The sequence below is a fragment of the Acanthochromis polyacanthus genome, chromosome 9 (assembly GCF_021347895.1).
Source record: "Acanthochromis polyacanthus isolate Apoly-LR-REF ecotype Palm Island chromosome 9, KAUST_Apoly_ChrSc, whole genome shotgun sequence".
Taxonomy (NCBI): Eukaryota; Metazoa; Chordata; class Actinopteri; family Pomacentridae; genus Acanthochromis; species Acanthochromis polyacanthus.
Genome location: NC_067121.1, coordinates 17,704,315 through 17,728,053, shown reverse-complemented (window position 1 = coordinate 17,728,053; position 23,739 = coordinate 17,704,315). Strand labels below are relative to the sequence as shown.

The window sequence follows — 23,739 nt, the reverse complement described above, 5'->3', positions numbered from 1 at the left end:
ATACCTGGGTTAACAGAAAATTTTTGAACTAGTGTATGTGACTATTTCAGTGGCGAAGGTTAAAAAGTCAGTATTGCATTTTTGTAAGCAGCTTCCAGGGTCATCATCTTGTAGATGTGGCTTATTGTCATGATTCACTGGCCATGTCATTGAACTGGACTGTTTCACCTGTAATTTTCTTGTGTTTTCAGGTCAAAATGTCTGCAGTGAAAAAGACTGGTGTAAAGATCAAAGATAAAAAAATGTAGTGAGTGACAGTGTAACATGAAATTAATATATAAACTGTCGTTTAAAGGTTAAATCTCTGAAAATGAATGAATATGTAGTAGCTATGTTCAGAAGTTATGTTGGTTAAAAGAATTTACTGACATTTTATGGCAGTATTTGTGATGACAACATTTTTGCTTTGAAGGACCTCTGTGCAAAAGTGAGGCCAAAAGGTTCTTAATACTGATATAACTGCACTCAGTAAAAAGACGTACAATAACTTCAAAACTAATCCCTTTTTTCTAACCTTGTGACAATGCAACTATACCAGTACTATAAAATTGTATGTAGGATATAGTTTTACCTTTAAAAATTTAGTACATATAAATATCAACTACGAGAGAGTTAAAAATAACATAACTGATTAACGACGTGTAGAACTTTACAATGTATTCATTAAATGTAAACCTCAGAAAATATACGCTACTAGCCAAAAGTTTGGACACGCCTTCTCATTCAATGCTTTTTTGTATTGTTACTACTTCCTACATTCTGCATTCTACATACTGAAGACATCAAAACTAAAAAGCAAGATATATGGAACTATGAAGCAAACAAACAATTGTGAAAAACTCCAAATATGTTTTACATTTTAAATTCCTCAAAGTAGCCACCCTTTGCTTTGATGACAGCTTTGAAAACTTTGGCCTTCTCTCAGTGAGCTTCATGAGGAAATCACCTGAAATGGTTTCCACATAACAGGTGTGCCTTGTAAGTGTTAATTTGTGGATTTTTTTTTTTGCCTTGTTAATGGGTTTGTGACCATCAGTTGTGTTGTGCAGAAGTCAGGTTGGGACATGGTTGGCAGCCCTATTTGACAACTGTTAAAATCCATCAGGTAAATAAAGAGAAACGACAGTCCATCATTACTTTAAGAATTGAAGGTCAGTCAGTCTGGAAAATTGCAAAAACTTGCAATGTATCCCCAAGCGCAGTCGCATAAACCATCAAGCGCTATGACAAAACTGACTCACGAGGACCACCCCAGGAAAGGAAGACCAAAAGTCACCTCTGCTGCTGAGGATAAGTTCATCCAAGTCACCAGCCTCAGAAATCACAAGTTAACAGCACCTCAGATTAGAGCCCAGATAAATGCCACACAGAGTTCTAGTAGCAGACACATTTTTACATCCACTGTTCAGAGGAGACTGCACTAATTGGGCCTTTATGGTCAAATAGCTGCAAAGAAATCGCTCCCAAGTAAAAGCAAAAAGCAGAAGAGATTTGTTTGGGCCAAGAAACACAAGGAATGGACATTAGACCAGAGGAAATCTGTGCTTTGGTCTGATGAGTCCAAATATGTGGTCTTTGGTTCCACCTGCAATGCAGAAAAGGTGAATGGATCGTCTCTACATGCACGGTTCCCACCGTGAAGCATGGAGGAGGAGGTGTGATGGTGTGGGGGTGCTTTGCTGGTGACACTGTTGGGGATTTATTCAACATTAAAGGCACACTGAACCATGGCTACCATAGCATCCTGCAGTGACATGCCATCCCAGTGCATTTAGTTGGACCATCATTTATTTTTCAACAGAACAATGATCCCAAATACCTTTCCAGGCTTTGTAAAGGGCTATTTGACCAAGAAGGAGAGTGATGGAGGGCTGCATCAGATGACCTGGCCTCCACAGTCACCTGACCGAAACCCAATCCAGATGGTGTGGGATGAGATGGACTGCAGAGTGAAGGCAAAAGGACCAACAAGTGCTCAGCATCTCCAGGAATTCCTTCAAGACTGTTGGAAAAGCATTTCAGGTGGCTACCTCATGAAACTCATGAAGAGAATGCCGAGTGTGAAAAGCAATAATCAAAGCAAAGGGTGTTTATTTTGAAGAATGTAAAAACAAATAACATGTTTTGACTTATTTCACACTTTTTTGTTCACTACATAATTCCATATATGTCCATTCATAGTTTTGAGGCCTTCAGTGAGAATCTACAATGTAAACATTATAATAATTAAAATAAAGAAAGACCATAAAATGAGACGGTGTGTCCAAACTTTTGACTGGTAGTGTACATTTCACAGCCTGGAGGTGTGTTTGCAAATGTTTTATTTAATTGATAGTTTTAAAGGAGGTCCAGCCCAATATTGTTACGGAGCAACATGTGACTTTACGTGTAGGTTATTATTTGAAAGTGAAAAGATCCCGCATGTTGTCCTCTGTGATTTGTGTGCGTGTTTACAAAACAGCCTCATGGCTTCAGACAAACATAAGGCAGTAATTTTTGCTTAACAAGATGAGAGTCAAATGGGGGTTCGTGCAGTTTTCTAACGTGTTTTCCTGCAAAATATTTTGGCATAAATTCGTTGTAATTAGTTTATAGTACCATAATCACATTATTCGCTGAGCCACGAGGGCGCGCAACAGGGTTGTGCACTTGCGCGTTCCAGTACTTGTAGCCACATAGTCGCTCGCAGCGCTCAGTCAGCGTTTGACTCAGTAGTGGTAGGGGATCCAGGATTTCCACTTGTCAGTTACTCCCGAAATCAAGTGCATCCCCTCAGCTAAAATGTCAAAGTTGGATCAGGTCCTTATCCTTGACCCTCCCTCCGACCTCAGATTTAAAGGTAGGTGAAATATAATTTCTTGACGTGTGTAACGTCCACCGACTACTGGTGAAGAATTACCTGACTGACATGATTTCACACTCCCTTAAGCGAATTTCGCTGCTAGCGAGCCAGCTAGCATTCACCGCCATTTTAAGTTAGCCATGGACAGGACGGGCCGCTGTAGCCCCGCACTGTAGTGACGTGGATAACCGGCGTGGTGTGCATGTAGTCAGCCTGCCATTCAAGGCCAGCTAACTGACAACATATAGCAAAGTGGTGTGAGAATGCAGGTTAGCTGCCAGTGCCTGCAAATCCATGTTAAAGTCAACATACTACGCAGCAAGTTCGCTGGTGTGCTCACTCAAGTACCAACATTAAGGGCTATGCTATTGGTAGTAGTGTTGGCAACAGTAAACTGTTGTATCCTTGGGGCTCGACTATTCCCTGAAATCCTTACAGTCCACAAGTCGGAGATTATTTGGAATGAAATCAACTTTTAGCAGCAAATATAGTGTCCCACCTAATACGACTGTGGCGAATACTTGGCAATGTTTAAGTGACTGTCAGCTGAAATGACAAACTTGGCTAACGAACGCTCACTGTAACAACATACAGAGTTTTTAGCAACATTGGGCTAACATGAGTTCGTTTCTCTCAAACCCAACCTAGCGATGCGCTAATTTCAATATGACCTAATGTGTCATCAACAGTAGTATTGTTTCCGGAACACTTTCACAGGAAACCAAAGTGAGCCACACATTAGGTTGCCACTGATTGCATTCCTGGTAGTGATAATGTAATGATGTGTCAGTTACCCGTTGGCTAACGATAGCTATGCTAGCCGGCTAGTGCAAAAGTTTATATGTAGCTAGCTACGTTGTTACTTGCTCTTCAACAGCAAACTGTGTGGCAGGCGTATCAACTTTGATCCATCACTTTAAAAAAGCTTAGATGTAGTCTCAATTTGTGACATTAATGCGAATCCAACTGTTGCTCTTGTGATCAAGTGAATGAGGTCGCAGTAAACCGTGTACTGTGCGGATTTCAGTGTAGCTTTCTGCTAAGGCCATGACAATGTAAAACAATCCAACAGTTTGAACTGTTCCTCCTCATCATTTTTCATTTTGACCAATAATTCCTCCCTGCATTTCTTGTATTTGTCCCAGTTACTATCTGTGTCTCTGCTGCAGGTACTCTTACAAATGAGGCACTGTTTTTGTTGCTGAGTACCACTGTCCTAGAACCAAGAATCTGTCAGGTTATTGTCTTAAGGTGTGAGTGGATACTGGTTGTAGTCAGTCAAATACCAGACCTACAGGCAGGCTTTGGGTGGGGCGCAACTATTAGGATGTTTTGATAATGAGGTGTCCTATGTGAAACTGGTCACAATCTTCTACACCATTACAGAAATCAGAGCGGATACCTGATGATAAAACACTGATTGAGAAGAAGCAAGAATGCCTCATGCTGGCCCCCAAATCAGGGAACTTTTCTAAGCCGTTATTTGTTTTTTTTTAAACAAAAAATGTGTTCACCACCGCATGTTCAGAATTTGTGCTGGTGCTTTAAAGCTTTTCTGCAATGTGGTACCAGTTTTTAAACAATAAGACAAAAGGCTGAATAGAAACAGAATTTGATTTGGGATCCAAACCAGCTAAGTGAAGGTGGCAACTAGATTTGTTAACTTTAAAAGTGTATTTAATTTTTGCAGTTGTTTAAAGGTCCTGTAGTGGTCAACATATTCAGTCTTTTTGTTGAAAAGTCAACAACAAAAGTGTGTCTTTTCCGCACTGCTCAGGCAGGTTGTTTTGGACACATAAAGGTTTTGAAAGGGGCCAAGACTTAAACAGAAATACATCAGTGAATGTTTGTTTCTCAACTAAACCTCAGATTGATTAGGGCAGTTATCCTGATGGCAGAGACATGGTCTGTCATAAACCGATCATGAATCTCCTCAGTTTACCTAGTTAGGAAATTATATTCCCTTCAGTCACATGGTTTGTGTTTTAATTCATGGGATTAAACTTTTGCCCCCTTGTTTACCAGTTTAAATGCATGGCTAAGTCATATTGATATGATATTGGTGATGTTGATACTGACCAACATTCATTGCACCATTCTGTTCTGTTGCACTTAAGCTAAAATGTGTCCTCTAAGGCATGTGGAAGAAAATCGCGGTGCCTGGATCTTATGCCCGTTTTAATGGCTTAATATGAAATGTAAATCATAATGCAAAACAGTTGCAAATGCATTGGTCTTCCTTCTTAGTCGGAAGATAACTTGCAAACTGATTTTCAGCTACAGAAGTACCCCATATCCTATAGAAGAAAGTGAATAGTCCTAATTTTTCACCTTTTGTGTATAAAGGCTTAAGTCTGAATTTATGCATTATGCAAATTGATTTGCCCTTTGACAACTGAAGTTATGTGTTGGTTTTGCTGTGAGCCAGCTTCATATTCGATGTTGCCATGGTAAAATCTAATCCAAATTGCTAATTTTGAAGAGAATACATCACTGAATTTGTAAAGTGTTATTTTATTTCAGGAGGAACACATGGGTAAATGAAATGGTTACTGTCCTGACGTTGAGAAGCAATATGAGGAGAAGGACCACAGCCCCTTTACCATCACAGAGATGGAGCTAAATTGGTCTGTGTGTGTCTGAGAGCTGCTCCGTTTTAGAGCCTCTGCTGGGATTCCTCCAGCAAGCTAGAGGGGGCAGCCCTCCTTTCCTTGGACGATATTTTTAGAATAGGACTGGCCTGGGGGACCCTAACTCAGCATACATGCAACAAGATGAGAGAGATGGTGCTACCGCTGCTCAAGCAAAGGTGGCATCTCAGAGTTAGGCAATAGATGCAGGCTACGTGGGCGTATATCTAATGCGCACTGTTTTCCAATGTTTCATGTGTTTCAGTCTTGGATTTGGTGATGATCACATTTTTTAAACACACAGTGTATCTTAGTCAACGTTCCGTTTTGCAGAAGAGAAGAGACATATTAATATTAAATGCAGTCAGGGTTAGGGATTGACCGCTATGTTTTTTTCAGGGCAAATATTGATACTGATCTGAATGTGGTGGATATTTATTGGGATTTTGTCTTAAAGTACAGTATATGAACACAAAGAGCAAAGGAGTAAACAGATGTAAAGAGCTGAACAATGCCTGTGTGTTTCTCTTCAGGTGTCTGTATATTGTGATGTGATGCTACAGTATGCCATCGAAACTCTACACAGTGTACAGAATGTTTTGTTCTGTGATCGTGCTCCCATTCTTTTATCGCCTGTGGAAACTTACAGTTAACCAAGTTGGACTTTGGTGCCACCATTATCTTAACCTCTGATACTGAAGAAAGACATTTGTGATGATGAATTAAAGTTATGCGTCAGTTAAAAATATTGATATCGATTCAGTATCTACATCATCAATTATGCTGGGTGATTACAGCAGCATAGGCCCGACTGATGACTGATCGACCCCGAGTCAGGATTTTTCCTTATTTTCTGCAGCTGTTTTCCTGTGTGTCCACTAGGAAAGAGTTTAGCAATGCAGTAGGTCAGTAGGACTGCTTACTGATCTGACATGCTGTTATTATCCCCCGCCTCCACGAAGTGGAAAAGGGGGATACAGGTTTGGCCACCGTCTGTCCGTGCTTCCGTGCGTCCGTCCGTCCGTCCAAGATGAAGGGGACAGCTTTTCTCGGAAACTATTACAGCTAGGATTACGAAATTTAGAGTGTAGCTTCACACCATGGACACCTTGATCAAGTTCAAAAATGAGACCTGTGCGATAATATTTAACAGCGTTATGGCCCTTGATCACTATTTTGGATATAGACTCATAGACAACATATGTGGCGGGGGATATTGATGACCATGTCGTCTTGTTATTATTATTATTATTATTATTATTATGCCTGTCATTTACTTTTAAACGGTGTCAAATGTAATTTACTTATCTTAATTTTTCAGTTGAATTTTTTTTCTTTTTGGGAAACCATTGGTTTGCATTCACATTGCTACACTTAATTAATATTCGTTTGCAATGTATCAAAATGCATAGATGAAATAAATGACAATAAATAATTGAGCCGGAAGGATGATGGATATAATAATGCAGCTTGAGAAACAACATTTATGGTCATCATACTACCATAAAGATGGAATAGCCACCTTTGTTATAATAACCTGGGGTTGTGATTTCAGGTAGCACCATATGTACTTTGCACACTTTCACTGACACATTATAATCTAAGATGCTGGAAGCACAGACTGTGTATAGAAATAGATATTTAAAAAAAGAAATGGCTATGATGCAGTGTTGATAGGGAAGTATTTCAGGTTTGTAGGAATGTTTTGGTGTACCTGTGTTGAAAACAACGCCCGAATCATGACCATAACTCTACATGTTATCCTGAGTTGGGTGGAGCCACTCCAATCTGGTCATGCATTGCTTCTTATCTCTCTGAGCACTGGGTGTGAGAGAAGGCTAAATGTAGGCTTTGTGAACTGCAGACCTCCAACCAAGCTGTAAAACCCACGGAAAGTAGAAAGAATATTGAATAGTTTGCTTGTTGGTCACTTCCCACATTTTTATGTATAGAAAGCAATGCACTAGGGTCAGACTTTGGGGCAAATCAACTGTTGTTTTTCAGTTTCACTTTAGACCAGGGCAAAATATATACTGGTCAGTTTTTGGTATGTCTGAGTTTATTTTGTGATTTTATACTAATAATTTAAACAAGAAATTGTAGAACTGCATGCACATGTTGGAACTGGCAGTTTTTGGATACTTGGTAATTTTGCACATAAATTGTCATCTGTTTAATCTCGATAAGTTGGCAGCATTGAGAACTTACAATGCATGTAATAGATGTCTACGGTCAGAGAATAACCTCATATCGTAGTCCAAAATCAAAATAACACCATTTGAAATCCATTTGAGGAACTTTGATTGTAAATTTACAGCTTGCACAGTTTGTTTGGCTATGCATGACGCAATGGCATGTGTATACCTGGTGGCCAGATTTGCAAACAGTCAGCTGCAGATCTGTCCAAATTGAGAAAGTAGGATAGAAGCAAAAGTGAACCTGTGCCTTCTCTTCCAAAATGACATGATACTGCCCCACAGTCAAAAAAGACCAACTAACTTTGAGTGGTTTTGCTTGGAGCCTAAGGGTCCAAGCTTTTCAGGTTCATCATCAGAAAGCTGTATTCAAACGCCTGATCTCCAGAGACAGGTTCCTTAAAACCCAGATTGGACCTCATCAAACTTCACACTGGATGGGTAACTTGCAAATAGTGTAGCAAAATCGCACATAGTACCCATGCTAGAATATTGTCAAACCCCATATCTTTGGACATGTGCCCTTTATTTTGGGGCTCCCAGGCTAATTGCACTGATTGAATTTGGGGTACCTCAGACTGAGCATCCCGTGGTGTTTTCAGCAGACATGGCAGATCAAAGCTGGATGCTGCTGCTCATGGTTAAGGATCTAATTTGAAGCCAGCTCTGTCACAAGATGAAAAACAAACTGGTATTCACCTGACATAACGTGAGAGGGGCGAGACCTTAATTTCTAAAATCACGATGGACATCTATATAACATTAGCAGTTTGGCAAAAACATCATTGATCCAGGTTTGACCCAGTGTTTCTGGAGAGATGTAGGGAGACAGTGTAGTCATTGAGCTCCTGGTCTTACAAAAAAACTTTACATTTGTAGGTTGTAATTCTCTTGCATCAGGGCTGTATAGTTGATTAAATATTTTAAATATTTACAGTTTTGTTATTACAAAAAGCTAAACTTTTAGAGAAGGACAAAAATCTCCTTAATGAGGCTGTAAAACTTGGCTCACAGTGACTCACAAATATGTTGGAAATCACTAAAAATCCACCTAGTTACTCATGCATTAGCATACTTTTCTACGCTCCAAAAATGTGTGGATGTACTGCAACTCATTGTTGATCTATGTGGTATTGTTAAACTAAACTAACAATAAACCAGTATAATAACATTTCTGTCCACGGTTTTTAAAATATTTTATGGTACAGTCTAGCATCAACTCAGCAAACCCACAGTTTAATTTAATAAGTCTTCTTAATCATGTAGTCTAATTGAGTATCCTGTCAGTATTTTTGGCTAATCTTTTTCAGGTGCTGTTGAACCAAAAGACACAGGCCTATCTGTTCTCTGGGAAATGGTGTAACTAATGCTGAATTTCTGCACTTTTACTATGCAAAAATGCACCGTATTTACCCTCTGTTTTCACAAATTTTGTTGGATTTACACAATGACAAGGCATCTGTCTGTCTCTCCTGAATTAAACTGACTCACTGGAAAATTGTGTCTCATCCTTGTGAGCCCTGTGAAGTTCCATGCAGTAGCTGATTATTTTGATGTTTTCACCTTCATCATTGCACAGTGTAGGAGAGTATACTCCGCAATACAAACTTAGTGATTGCCTTGTGCTTGTTGTTCTGTGTTCACAAGGTCCTTTCACAGATGTAGTCACCACCAACCTGAAACTGAAGAACCCTTCTGACAGAAGAGTGTGTTTTAAAGTGAAGACGACAGCGCCACGCAGGTACTGTGTACGGCCAAATAGCGGCGTCATTGATGCCGGAGCAATGGTCAACATCTCTGGTAAGTTTTTATTGGATTTTTTTCAATGTATGCTCAGCTTCAGCACAGAGAATGTCACTAATGTATGTCAAGAGAAGATCAAGGAAACTGGGTCAGGGAGATGTAGATTACTTTGTCATAGGTGAGAAAGCCCACGGGCTAAGTAGTAGCTAAGGTACGAAAGATCCAAGCTGTGATTTGTGGCAGCAGTTTTCATTCAAACACGTCCACACAATCCACAGTAGGAAAGGCCTCGAGTTTGAATGAGCCACAAAGTCCATGAAAGTAGGTCGGGGGGGAGAACGGATGGAGAAGTCAGCTGGACAACAGGCCTCTCACCCAGAAAACCAGGAGTCAGTCCTGGGGAACCATTATTCCTAGGTTAAGCTTTTCTTTTTACTTGTGGTTTAGTTAGGCTTTTCACAGGCTATTTGGTAATGTTTAAGAGAATATCACACTTAACAACCTTTTTTCGACAATAACTACACTTTAGAAGCTCTGTCAGGTTTAGGCACCAAAAGTACTGGGTTAGATTCAGGAAGATGGCACAGTTTGGGTTAAAATTTGACCCTTATACAATGTTTTTGAAGCTTCTCCATTTTCTGGATTACTAGTGTGATGAGTCCCTCCTCATCTAACGTATGATTGGTTGGCTGAAAAGGAGCGACGTTAAAGTAATAAGATAAATGTCAAAGATACATTTAGATACGTTTGTAAGATGTTTTTGATATGGTCAGGCATAGTCTGACCAAAAAAACATTTCCCTCCAATCATACTTATATATGTTAAGTAGTTGTACAGGAATGTAATTTTTAGGAAACAGGACTGGCCTACCACAGTAGTATTATGACAGAAATTTTGGTTTTGAACTTAAACAGAATTCTTGCTTTCTTGCAAATAACATGTACTCGAAATCAGTCTGGAGATGGCAGAATTGCCCAATCAAAGAAAAAAATAATGCTAACTTTATTGAAGCTTGAAATGTAGATTCTTATAAATCACGTAATGCCTTCACAGAGGTATGTGAGCAGTCCCAGAGTCATTCTTCAATTCAGTTCAAAACCTATATTTAGTTTTGAAGGGGCATTGAGGTTTCCCTCATTTCCAATGCCGTCGAGATTACAGACACAATAAAAACAAGTACCAAATAATCACTGGTAAATAACAGCATGACACCAAGCCCAAACACACAGCCAGAGGCACAAAGAGCTATCTTCATCCATAGGTAGAAGGAGTCTGCCTCTTTGAACATGCCCCCCCCCCCCCCCCCCCCACACACACACACACACACACACACACAGATCCCTGACTTCAACATTGAGTCAATCTGACATTAATATTTCTGAGACTAGCTAAATCCACAGAAGAACTGTGGCAAGGTCTCGAAGATGCTCCAACAACCTACCTGCAAAGTAGCCTATAAATTGTATGGAAGTGAACCAAGGACAGTCATTGCTGTCAAAAAGAAAAGGATGGTTCTGGATGGCAGAATGGAAGTTGTTTTTTTTCCCCCTCATTACTGCACTTTGAATGAAACTAACTGATGACTAAAACATTATTTGAAGCATCCTAAAATTGCCTCTTTAGTGCTAGAAACTATTGCACACTACTATATTTATAGGGTTTAGTATTCTAGATATTGAAGTAGTCATTTATCTGTGTATAGAGACACCTTTGTTCAAATGTTTTAATAGAGGTTATCTTTCGTTTACAGTCATGCTACAGCCCTTTGACTATGACCCCAATGAGAAAAGTAAACACAAATTCATGGTGCAGACGATTTTTGCCCCACCAAATGTTTCTGACATGGAGTCATTGGTAAGTGATTTTAAATTGCTTTTAAGATTTATTAAATAAATGTTGTTTAAAGCGTTTGTGCCAAAAACAAACTGCTGCACTATTAGTTAAGTACCTCATAAATCATTTAAACTTGTAAAATGGGAGTTTGACTGCAGCGTTTGCAACCATAAGTGTGTTGTGCTAAATACTCATTACTCGATATTGCTGAATTTGATTACTCCGCTTTCTCACACAAAAATGGCAGTTGCCTTGCTTAAAAAATATTTAAAATGCAGAAATGATAGCAGTAACACAGTTATCAATACATTTAGTTTATTAACAGCTTTTATATAACAAGTGCAGGTCATTTAAAAGTGGACTTCTCTGCTGCACAAAGAAAATTCAGCACAGTTTATCTTGTGTGTGAGGTCATCTTGTAGGCTGGAAAGCTCAGTATTTACTTCATGTAACTTTCTGTTTAAATTTCTAATGTGTACAACAGATAAAATTCCAATTTGGTCATTGACTTTGGCAGGGTCGACTGCCATTCTGCTTACTTGCAATGCAAAGCTTGATGAAGCCGGTGGCAAAACGTCAAAGAAATTGAGATGCATTTTGCCATTGTCCACTAGAGGACAGCAAAGGCTCAGTCAGCCTGCACAGATGCACATACCTTGCAGTTGTATTCATGAACTGGCTTGTCTTGAATGAGTCTCATGTATCAGGAAGTGTAGAGGAACAAAAGTGTGACTATTCTGGAGAAGTACACTGAAATTAAATGCAGCCATTTATCAGATGTTAGGACTTTTAAGAGTTTGGGAAGTAACTAAAATTAATCGAAAAGGGTACACTAGTAAAAGAAATGGCTGTTCTGTGCAGCAAAATGAAATCAGACTGAGGTTACGACTGTTTAACAAATCAACCTGTGTATGCTTTATGTTTATGTAAAATCTCTAGATCCAAGGCTACATTGCATGTGAATGGTGTGAAGTAGTTTAAGTGTGTGTGTCCGTATGTGTGGCTAGAATTCAGATGTTAGCAGTGTGGATGCACAAATAACATGCCTATTTTTCATCTCCACCAGTGGAAAGATGCAAAACCAGATGATCTCATGGATTCCAAGCTGAGATGTGTCTTTGAGCTGCCTTCTGAAAACGATAAAGTGGTAAGAGATGCTGCTGCCAGGGGTCCCATGCATCCTGGATTACCTGGAATCTTAAGACCCATTTTCCATGCTTGGAGACCTTGGAAAAATGAAAATTTAGAGGGATAGTACAATGTCCTAAAATCCACTAAGCCAGTCTGGAAAATATTTTTGAATATTGTCTTCTTTGGTTAAGAGCAAACTGTAAGATCAACACCATGCAGCTAAAACAATGTTGAGGGTCCAGATGAAATGAGAACAGCAGGGTGAAAGTTTAGAACCTGAAGCAGTCTGAATTATATCTTTCTTTTTAATTAGGACGCTCCTACCTGCTTCATTGGAAGCTTCCCTGTTTTTATAAAAAACACAGGAAATGATAGTTCTCAAAAAATTGGATCAAATCACTATTGCAGTGTAGCCAGGCAGCCAGTGTGATTGAACTGATTCCTCAAATTCTGACGTTAGTTGTAGAAATGAGTCCTTTTAAGCATGTCACAGACCAAAAGTGGTGGTAGCTGTCTGAAGAAAAGCTTATCTTTATCATTAGGTTGGCTAGCTAGCTAACAAGGCTTGCTCAGATTGTTATGGTTGTCAGCTTGTTTTGTCGGCACATATGTCTGGTTTGAGAGTTGAACACTGTGTGCACAGTTTGAGGGTTAGCTAACTCATCATTTTTGTATATTTTTCAGTGGAAAAAGAAATGCAAAAATTACCATTCCTTCTGAAATTGTGACTTATTTTGCAATATCGATCAAAAATAGCCAGACCAGACCCTTCAGTCTTATTTAACACCATTTTACAGCAGTAGGAGTAGCAATGAGCTGGCCTACGGTTGCTGCCTCATATTGTTTGAGCTGTAATGTTAGTTACTTCCCTGCAATATTTGCATTTTTCGAAATTAGATGACTTGTTATGACAGCAGTGAAATTGGTAAGTGTGTCTTAAAAGAAACAGTGCTTTAGATGAATCCTGCACTCATTTGTTCTTCTCTAATTACAAATCCTCAGATCAACACATACAGTACTGTGTAAGTAGGATGTTTTCAAAAAATGCTGTGATTAGTTTTCATCACTCAGGCACTTGATACAAAATGCAGTAGACTGAAGGTAAAAACTTTTTCAAAGTACTTGGCAGAAATGCTTTTTAGCTTGCCACAGTTTTGCTTTGGGTTTAGGCTGTTTGAAATTCTTTTTTCTCTTCATATAATCCAGACTGACTCTACAATGCTGACATCAGCACTGTTGTAGGACTCATTTTGTTTTTTTTTTGTCATTGAAGGTACTTCTTTATGACTTGGTTTTAAAATTACTATATTCTTGCCTAAATATTTTTGACAGTGTAAAGCAAAAAAAAAAAAAAAAAAAGCATAAATTGAACAAAATGAGAAGTTATTGCAGGGCTGTTATTGTGCTTTCCTTCATATAGAATTTGATTCACTGAACTGGTAACTTAGGAGCCAAATAGTGCCACACAATAATCAATAATGTAGATGAGCAGTGCTACCTGACAGCTCAGCAGGCCCCCAGTTCAGGTGACGATTCTGCCGAGAACAGCCACATTTAGCTTACGTTAAGCAGCTACAGCGTGGGCATGTGGACGACTGAGCCAGGACTGTATCTGCTTCCTGCTGCAGTGTTGTATAGACCGGTTCCAAACGAAAGGAGCAACCAACATTAAATGTGTTTAGTAAGGTGTTGGACCACTGCTGCTAGAACAGCATCAGTGTGTCTTTGCGTGGATTGTCCACGTCTCTGAAATCTACTGGAGGGACGACCACCTGCAGACACACGTTTTCATCCTCCTCTAACCGTTAAGTCATCCTTTGTGCCCTATAGATTGAGGCACTGACATCCTTGGAGAGACCACTTCCATCAGAGTAATTGTTTTTGTTTTGTAGAATATCGGTGATCTCTCAGGAAACTTTGCATTAATTTACTGTGACCCTTTACCTCCATAGCGACAAGTTGACCTCAATTATGCCAGCAAACTGTCCCTCTCATAACAGCCACCACATCCTCTCACAGTCACAGCTTCAGTTTTTTCCTTTATACTTATCTGTAGGTGACTTTGTAAGAAAAGGTGGAGGTATAATGTAACGTAAAAATGTCATTGTCAGATTTTTAAAACTCAGAAATATCTGCCAGTACCAGCCTTTAAGTCTTGGAATACTTCTGTGATTAGATTGCTCTGTTTGAATAAATGCTTTGCCAGCACATCGTTTTATTTTGGCAAAATTGTTGTAAAGCTACTCAATTTTAAATGTTTGAATTTTTTTGGCTTTTATTTGTTAGGGGAATAAATAGCATAAGGGATAACATCACAGACCAAAAAAATGCGCATTTATCCCTGAGAGTTGTTGACATTCTGACCCATGTCAGAGTTCCAGTCCTACGGTGTGACCAAAGTCAATTGTCACCCTAAGTTGGAACTCCAGTGAAAATGTAACCCAAGCTGTTACGTGCATCATGATGTCAATCAGTTTACAGTATTTGTACAAGTACAGTTGTTAAGTTCAAACCTAAAGAATACACAAACAGCTCAGGAAGAAAGGACAGCACTCACGAGCTCCGGTCTTTTACTTGCGCACAAGGAGAGAGATAGAGACTACAGCTCTGCAGTATGCATTGCGGCAGCCTCACACACTCTGGAGAGCCTGCCTCTCTCCTTGTCCTTTTATTTCCTTCTCATACAATCATACGGTACAGAGGAGTCATCATGCGTTAGTCATAAGATTTCAGAACAATACAAAGACAGAACATGTCTTACTTGCATGATCTCATCATAAGAGCGAGTCAGCTCACTATAGGAACAAGTCAGCTTTGTTCTTGTTGTTACTTCCGAACACATGCATGGTCACAACTTAGAATGCTGATGGTAGTCCTTATTTCTTCATAGTCATTCAATGATAACCTCATAAGTATAATCATTCTAATATAAGTGTAATTCTTCTAACAACAGTAATGACAAACAGTCATTAGGTCACACTGAAGCACAACTCGGTCGGACAATACTGATGAAATGTAAACGAAGCCGCTAAGTGACTACTGTACATACAGTATTCATCTGCTTTGCTCACTGCGTGACAACGTATTTGTCCTCTCCGCTAGCCAACGAGTTCTACTGAACCAGTTCTGACGGGACCAGTCCGTAATCAGTTCCAACATAACAGCGCATTGACGTACGTTGAGGAGGTCGTAAACCAAAGACCTCCTGTAATGTCAAAAATCTTCGTAAGGTAGCCAGCCCTATGTTTGAATATTGCTGGAAAAATACAGTAAGTCTTGGCCTCAGAGATGCAGTAAAGTCAGGTAGGTTGTCTTTTAGATGGTTTAAATATACTTTTTTTTTTTCTGAGGTGGCTGAATTACAAGAAGTTGCTCACTTAATCATTTCAGTGGTAGGCCTACACTCATCTTTAAAGACTGAAAGGTCAATGTTGAATGTATCCTCTCATGGTCTCTCATTGCTTTTTCAGTATCATGTGGTCCAAAGCTCGTCTGGACCCTAATGAATCTCTGTAAAAATGCTTGCCTTAGAGAGTAGCTGTGAGAATAACATCATCTAATCCTATTGATTGTGAACTTTCACCCATATTACAGTAGTTGTAGTTTCAATATACAGCCCTGTATTTACCCATGTAGTAATATTGACTGTTCCACAGAACAAACGCACATCAAAGGGGAATTTTGGAGGGGTACGTTTCCACCCTGGTCTCTTTGATCTTACACTGAGCTACTGACCTCAGATAAGGATGCTTTTCCTTGGCACATGCTCAGATCTAAAGGCTACCCTCCTTCTTAGCTCAGTGCACACTCGATCACCTAAGTTGTTCTCCTTCTCTTTCTGTCTGTCAGAATGATGTGGATGCAGCCAAAGCAGCTCCGGTGATGAACTCCGTGAAGCCTGAGTCAATGGCTGCCGCGGTGCCTGTTGCTGCCTCACTCGACGATACAGAGATTAAAAAAGTGCTGGAGAAGTGCAAGAGGCTGCAATCTGAGATGAACAAGCTGACTGAGGAGAATCGGCAATTAAAGGTTAGATGGGTTTACAGATGAAACAAATATAAGATGCTAAAACATGTTATAAATGAAATTGGGAGAATATACACTCCCCTCCAAAAGTATTTGAACAGTGAGGCCAATTCTGTTTTTTTTTTTTTGTTTTTTTTTTTTTTTTTGCTGTAGACTGAAAACATTTGGGTTTCACATCAAAGATCAATATGAGACAAGAGATCAACATTTCAGCTTTTATTTCCAGATTTTTACATCTGGATCTGAAAGAAAGAAAGATGCATTCTAACTGATTGGGAGATCCTTCATTGTGCAGCAAGATAATAAAACACAACGTCAAAACAACAAAGGAGTTCATCAGGGGCAAGAAGTGGAAGGTTGAAGACTGGCCAAGTCAGTCTCCAGACTTAAACCCTATAGAGTTGCATTTTACCTGCTTAGGAGCAGACTGGATGGAGTAACCTCCCAAAACAAACAACACCTGAAAGAGGCTGCAGCGAAAACCTAGGAAAGCATCACAGAAGAAGAATGCAAAGGTTTGGTGATGTCAATGGGTCACAGGCTTGATGCAGTTATTGGAAGCAACCTAAGAGTATTAAGTCTTTTTTTTAAAAGTCTAATTCACTTTATAGCTGGACTTGTGCAGCTATGGGTGAATGGGAGATACCGTACATCTGTGAGGATTACTTCTATGAGGAATTGATTTTCTATAATCAGCTGCAAGCAGTTCTAAAGGGAGAGGGATATCAGGGTGTTAGACAATCATTTGAAAAATTTCCAAGTTGATTGGATAAATTGTAATAGATTCTGTACAGTTGAGACAAAGAGTGTGATACAATGTTGCTCATGTACTTAAATTGATACCCAGTATAAAAAAAATTAACTGTTTAAGAAATCAGAGATAAACTGGGCGGTTATTTATTGGATACTTTAAACAGCTGGTATTAGTTTAGTTTTAGTCTGTTATTGTATTATTATGCGTCATATATCACGTGTTTTGCACTCTAGTCACGAATAACAAATAAGCTATGCATGCTGCAACTTTCATTGCGCTGTGGAGAGAATGTCTGAATGCAGCCATTAGGAACGTTAATAAAAACGTGACCTGTCTCTAAATGACTAGAACGCTGTGACTCTAAATGATTGATAAAGACGGTAGTGTTCCATTTCTGAGAGCACCTAATTATACAAAAGAACCTGCAAAAATACCAGCAACAGCCATAGAAACATCCAGATCTTTAATTTCATGTATCAGTATCATTCACTGCTTCAGCTCTACTACACTGGAGCAACCAATATAGAAAGCTTGAGCAGTATACAGGAAAGAGAACAAAATTTTACATGGGTCTGTTTCCTGTGGATTTAACCAAGCAAGGCAACCAGACTACTTACACACTCCAGCACAAAACACAAATGTACAGAAGGAACTGAATGGCCACCTCCTGACTCAGGATTTATCAAGCATTTCACAGAAATCGTCAAAAAGACTGTGAAAAGCACTGACCCCCAAAATAGAAAAATGTGTCCAGTGTCGACACACACAGGGCAACATACTATACAAATGATGCTCAAGTACAACAAGCTGCCTAAGAGAAGAACAATCAACACTGTCACCAGCACGCATTGTAAACTATAAGGAAAAAACAAAACCATGTATTGATTAGGAAAAACATCCTCAGTCTATAATATGAATCTTCAATATGATCTTACAATCCCCAGAATGCCTTTTTCTTTATAGGTTAGCAGTATATTTCAGAGTAAAAAGTAAAGCGCAACCAGTTATTTATATTCACAATCTTTTGGGGTCACTGAGACAATTTAATGTTTTCCATAAAAACACACTTTTATCCATGTGCTAACATAATTGAACAAGGGTTTTCTAAATCATCAATTAGCCTTTCAACACCATTAGCTAACACAATGTAGCATTAGAACACAGGATTGATGGTTGCTGGAAATGTTCCTCTGTACCCCTATGGAGATATTCCATTAAAAATCAGACTTATTCAGCTAGAATAGTCATTTACCACATTAACAATGTCGAGATTGTATTTCTGATTCATTTGTTATCTTTATTGAAAAAAAAATGCTTTTCTTTTAAAAATAAGGACATTTCTAAGTGACCCCAAACTTTTGAACAGTATCGTACATCTACGTTTATTTTCAAATCCATGCAAAAAACCTAACACCTGTACCCAAGTCAACACCATGACTCGTTGAAACACAATGCAAGTTTGAATCTGGATCTGTTTGTGTGGCTTTTGCCAAGCTAAACCCCAAACAGGATATGGACAGAGCCTCCACTGTAGCTGGTGTGATTTTTATACTACAGAATTACCAGCTGAAGTGTAGACGCAGAGAGGGGTGTTCATACCAGCTTTCACAAAAAGTAGTCTTGGTTCAACTGCAAACTTCGAAGTTAGAATTTTGTAATTACTTAATATAAATTTATTGAGGATCTTACAATAAGAAATGCTACCAAAACCTACTAAGAAGTGTTGTACGACCACATACTAGAAGCACAGCAGATTACAAGAATGTGAAGAACAAAGACACTCCTACCCCTAAGCCTAGTAATTGTGAGGCATAAGAAAACAAATGCTCAAAATTCAGTCGCGTCCACCAAAGGAACCTTCTTCTAGCTCAATATTGTAATTCAACCAGAGTTGAGGAGAAGCTAATGAACAGTGAAAAATACATGTGACAATCCAAAAAGATCAAAAGCAAAGCCCCTAAGTATAAGTAGAGAATAACAAGTTGGTCATGTCTGTCATGATTAGTGTTAATGTTTGCCTTTACCTTAATTATGCTAGTAAAGATTTCACTATTGTGCTAATCTGTTGACCTTTGTCTGCTCTTTTCCTTCATTCCTCCCTTCTTTTTCTTCAGGAGGATGGGATTAGAATGAGAAAGATGCCCCGCTCCGACCACATGACATCAAACTCAACAAGCCTCCTCGGACGAGAAGCCAGCACCGCTTCCCTGCCCTCTCTCCTCGTCGTCATAGCAGCCATCTTCATTGGATTTTTCTTAGGGAAGTTCATCTTGTAGACTGGGAGATGCATGCCAGCTGTATCCCCTGCACCGACTCTGGAATAAAAAAAGGCCTGGAAAAACCGAGAAGTCTTTCTGTTGACTTTGCCATATCATTGGTAGTGTGGCCGACAGTGAACACATCTGTACAGCATCATTCGAAGGCGTCGCCTTTTTACAATCTCACACAGTTAGTGCGCACAGAGAGTTGAGTAAAGACAGGCGACAAAAAAGTGATTGCCCCCTCTTTTTTGTTTTCAGCTTTTTGATGGCTGGATTACACAGGCAGTGTGGTGGGACAGTGTAAGCTGTATATTATCAGTCAACATGAAAAATTCACCTAACATCAACCATGGGCAAGAAGCACTCAAAAGATTTGATTTTTTTTTCTTTCTCTCTCTCTCTCTCTCTGTTGTTTTTAATAGGAATTGAATGGAATGTTAGGTGTCTTGTAAATGTTGTTTTAAATCCTTTTAAACAAAAAGGAAAGGACTTCCATCAAAAAGACCTTGCTACCTGTTGCTGGATTGCCTCTGAAGTAAATTTGTTCAGTTTCTGATTTCTACTTTTTGTGTTGGAATGTTCAGGTCCAGTTGGGGATATAGGTGCCTCCTCCTTGTACATTTGTCCGTTCCTTTTCCTCACAACACCAATGCAGACTTTATATTATTATTATTATTATTATTATTATGCAAAGCATATATTCTTTCCGAGGCAAATGTTGACTGAAATAAGGTTTCCATTCTTAAAACCCTGTCCCATGGTATTAAGCATTGAAAAAATAAAAATGAAAAATGTGGTTTTCATAGCCATCTTTTTCCTGTCTCTTTTGAGTGATACACCCTCAAATATTTAGTTTGGTGATGCTTGTTTCACACACCACTGAAATCTAACCGTAAAATAAAGCCTAAAGTAATGCTTTACAGTTCTGAGTCCTGCAGGACAGCATTGGAAAAGGCTGCTGAAATGTTTTGTTTTTTGCCTCTGACAGTACAGAGGGAGAATTACATGTGTAACTAAGGCTGTACGGTCTGACACCAGCTGAATGCTCTATAATTGTATTCATAAGGGCTGGCTGATGTTAGCACAAACGCTACCGTTTAAACGTTTGGGGTCACAGTCATGGTTTCCATGAAAACTCACACCTTTATCCATGTGCTAACATAATTGTGCAAGTGTTTTCTAATCATCAATTAGCCTTTCAACACCATTAGCTAACACGATGTACCACTAGAACACAGGAGTGATGGTTGCTGGAAATGTTCCTCTGTACCCCTATGTAGATATTCCATAAAAAAAAAATCGTCAGTTTCAAGCTAAAATAGTCATTTACCACATTAACAATATCTAGACTGTATTTATGATTAATGTTATCTTTATCAGAAAAATATGCTTTTCTTTCAAAAAATATGAATATTTCTAAGTGACCTTAAACTTTTGAATAGTAATTATATTGGTGTTGGTCTAAACTGGTAAACAAAGCACAGTGCGTTTTTGTATTGCACTTTGTTTACAACAACACAAACATTAAAGACATAACTGTGCTAATCTACCCTGTAGTAGGTTTCACACAGCATATTACAGTTTCAGAAGCCGGTTGCACAAAACACCTTTTGTGTTCTACTTAAATGTTACACTAAGACTTAATTTTTCCACTGTTTAGGGATTTACTTAAGGGTGTTTTTCAGAATTGATTAAAGGTTTTCATTAAGAAATTTTAACGAGCGGTAAAAGTCTACAGTTTCCGTGGAGACTGATTGTTTGTTTTCACTTGTGGTTGTGCTACCTGTTGTCTCATAAATAAAATACTGGAGAAAAAGATAAATCAAAAATTAAAAAGTACATTTTGATCTGCATGTACCAGCACCAGCAAAAGATTACATGTGGGAGGATATTGCAGCTGCAGTTTGTATAAAAAAAAAAAAAAATCCAGTCTTTTTTTCTATCAGCATAAACTGAGCATATTTCCTTACTTTAGCTTCTAAGATCTTTTGTGCCACACTTTAATTAAATTCAAAGGACTTCTGAAGTACACTACCAATCAAAAGTTTGGACACACCTTCTCATTCAATACTTTTTATTTATTTGTATTATTTTCTACATTGTAGATTAATACTGAAGATCATCACTTTTTGTTTACAGCATAATTCCACATGTATTCTTTTATAGTTTTGATGTCTTCAGTGTTAATCTACAATGTGTAACATAATTAAATAAAAACCGTTGAATGAAAAGGTGTGTCCAAACTTTCAACTGGTAGTGAATTTGACGGAGATAAGGAGAAAACCCCGAATACTAATGTGACATTTTAAGGGGACTTAAAGGTGTTTTGTGCAAAAGCTAATTTCTTAAGGAAAGTAAAGTTAGAGTGTAGGACTTGTACATATACATGCACATCTGTTACGTTCAAGCCCTTGAACAAATTCCGACAGATGAAACTGATTAAGCCTATCGATGCCTGGTAAATCCTCTGGAGTTCAATTTCACTTTGGTGTACAGTTAGTAATGCTTTCCTTGTCAACTACCTGAATGTGAACTGAACTAGCAGGAAACAGAATAGGCTACAGCAATGAGAAGCACATTCATTCCAGAAAAGTTTCTGATGCTCCAGATAAAAATAGAAAGATACCTGGTGTTCAGAGGAAGGGTTACAGTGTAAAGAAGAAAGCCATGCCCATGGTGAAGCATACTCCATAAGCACACATCAAGCAGCCTGCTCACGCTCATCCCAGTATTAAGGTAAGTTTTAATCAGTATGGAGTTGGCTGCTTTCCATGTTGTATGTGATGAGATGATAAATTTGTTGGCAGAGGTGGCTTTTGGTAGCCTTGCCGCGCTAGACAACCCACGGCAACGAATTTAATTCTCTGCCAGGGTGGGTCTAGTTACCCTCCATAAGGCTCGAGGCTGAATTCTCCTAAAACTGGCCGGACCAATCACCATGAAGTGTAGAGTCAGAAGGCAGGCGTAACTAAGTGACAACAGAGGTGCGACGATTCTGACAGAAACAACCGGCGCACAATAAACAGTTATCTTTCGGCTGGCCACAGCCCTTAAAGATTTGAAGCTAAAATTCAACTTGAAAGATAAACAAAGGATGGCACTGAAGTGTTTCATGGAGAAGAAAGACGTATTTGGACTTATGCCGACGGGATATGGCAAATCCTTAAAGCTGCTGTCCGGAGTTTGAATCGCAGCGTCTCCCAAAACGCTGTTGGTCCCACCCTCCCTCCCTCTGATTTCGCCCCTTTATTTGTGCACGCGCGCAGTACATGAGAGGAGTGCCCGGAGTGCTGCAGCATCTTGCCTGTTTTGCTGTTTTCCACTCTTCTACATTTAGTACATTTAGTAAATAATAAAGGAATTATGTTAGAATTCTGTATTGAGTCTAACTTGTCCTAATACCAAAATAACATGAATCTGCTAGGACGAACGAGTAAAGTTTCAATATGTGATTACACTCGTGTATCCCTCTCGATGACGTTGTTTATCAAACTTAGTGCATTTACGCGTGTATATGTGTTAGATTGTTTATTTATTTCTATCTAGAGTTCAGAATTGCATGACTCCTCTGATGAAGAGTATGTCCCAGACGCCCCAACATCTTCCTCCAGAGGTCGGGCATCTAAACAAAGCCGTCAGGCGGGCTATGGAGGCCGTGGTCGGGGAGCGACGCGAGCACCCCGAGCCAAAAAACGTCCTGCAGTCTCTTGGCCTGACAAGCCGTGGGATTGGTAACTTTTCTGGAAGTTGCTGAGCCCTGATGCTCTCTCCTCCACAAGCAAAACAAATGTGCGCGCGGTTGCGTAGTGCGTAGCTCGCCCACCTCTGCATGGGGTTGCTTGCTGTGTGCGTAACCGTTGATTGACAGCATGACAAAGCTGAAGCTCGAACTTGATTGGTCGGCAGCGACCGGCGCTTTTTGGAATAACATGGGGGTCTATGAGAGGAAGGCGGAGCTCAGGAATAAATTTTCATATCGTGTTATACTAACTTTATATTATAGTATCGAACTAGACTAACACATTTAAGCTTTGTTAAACAATGATACATAAATTAAAAACAAACGGAAACTCCGGACAGCAGCTTTAATATACCAGTTGACTCCGCTGGTTGGGAACAGGCGTAAACTAACCGTGACGTCACCCGTTGGTTTCAACGCCGAGAAAATGAAGCCCGGATTTTGCTACTTCCTGGTCGCTGTTTTGGATTTTTTGGAGCCAGTGACGTAAAAAGTGTCATCAAACAGGCTGGACCGGAGAGCAACTAGGGGCAGGATTGGCTGAGGACTCTCTTATCCCGCCCACATTTTACCGCAGAGGCTTCT

At 39.3% G+C, this 23,739-nt stretch overlaps 1 protein-coding gene across 1 annotated transcript; it reads left to right on the top strand.

Annotated features, from left to right (window-relative positions):
* The first annotated feature begins 2,660 nt into the window (after positions 1-2,660).
* vapal (VAMP (vesicle-associated membrane protein)-associated protein A, like) lies at positions 2,661-20,220 on the top strand. The gene is made up of 6 exons (XM_022203826.2): positions 2,661-2,839; positions 9,315-9,467; positions 11,161-11,264; positions 12,310-12,390; positions 16,224-16,403; positions 19,269-20,220. The coding sequence occupies exons 1-6, from the start codon at positions 2,782-2,784 to the stop codon at positions 19,428-19,430; spliced, it is 738 nt and encodes a 245-aa protein (XP_022059518.1). The 5' UTR covers positions 2,661-2,781; the 3' UTR covers positions 19,431-20,220.
* Positions 20,221-23,739: the final 3,519 nt, after the last annotated feature.

Coding starts and splice junctions, on each gene's coding strand:
- vapal (XM_022203826.2), top strand. CDS start 2,782: ATGTCAAAGTTGGATCAGGTCCTTATCCTTGACCCTCCCTCCGACCTC. Junction 2,840..9,314: donor CTCCGACCTCAGATTTAAAG/GTAGGTGAAATA, acceptor TGTGTTCACAAG/GTCCTTTCACAGATGTAGTC. Junction 12,391..16,223: donor CTTCTGAAAACGATAAAGTG/GTAAGAGATGCT, acceptor TCTGTCTGTCAG/AATGATGTGGATGCAGCCAA.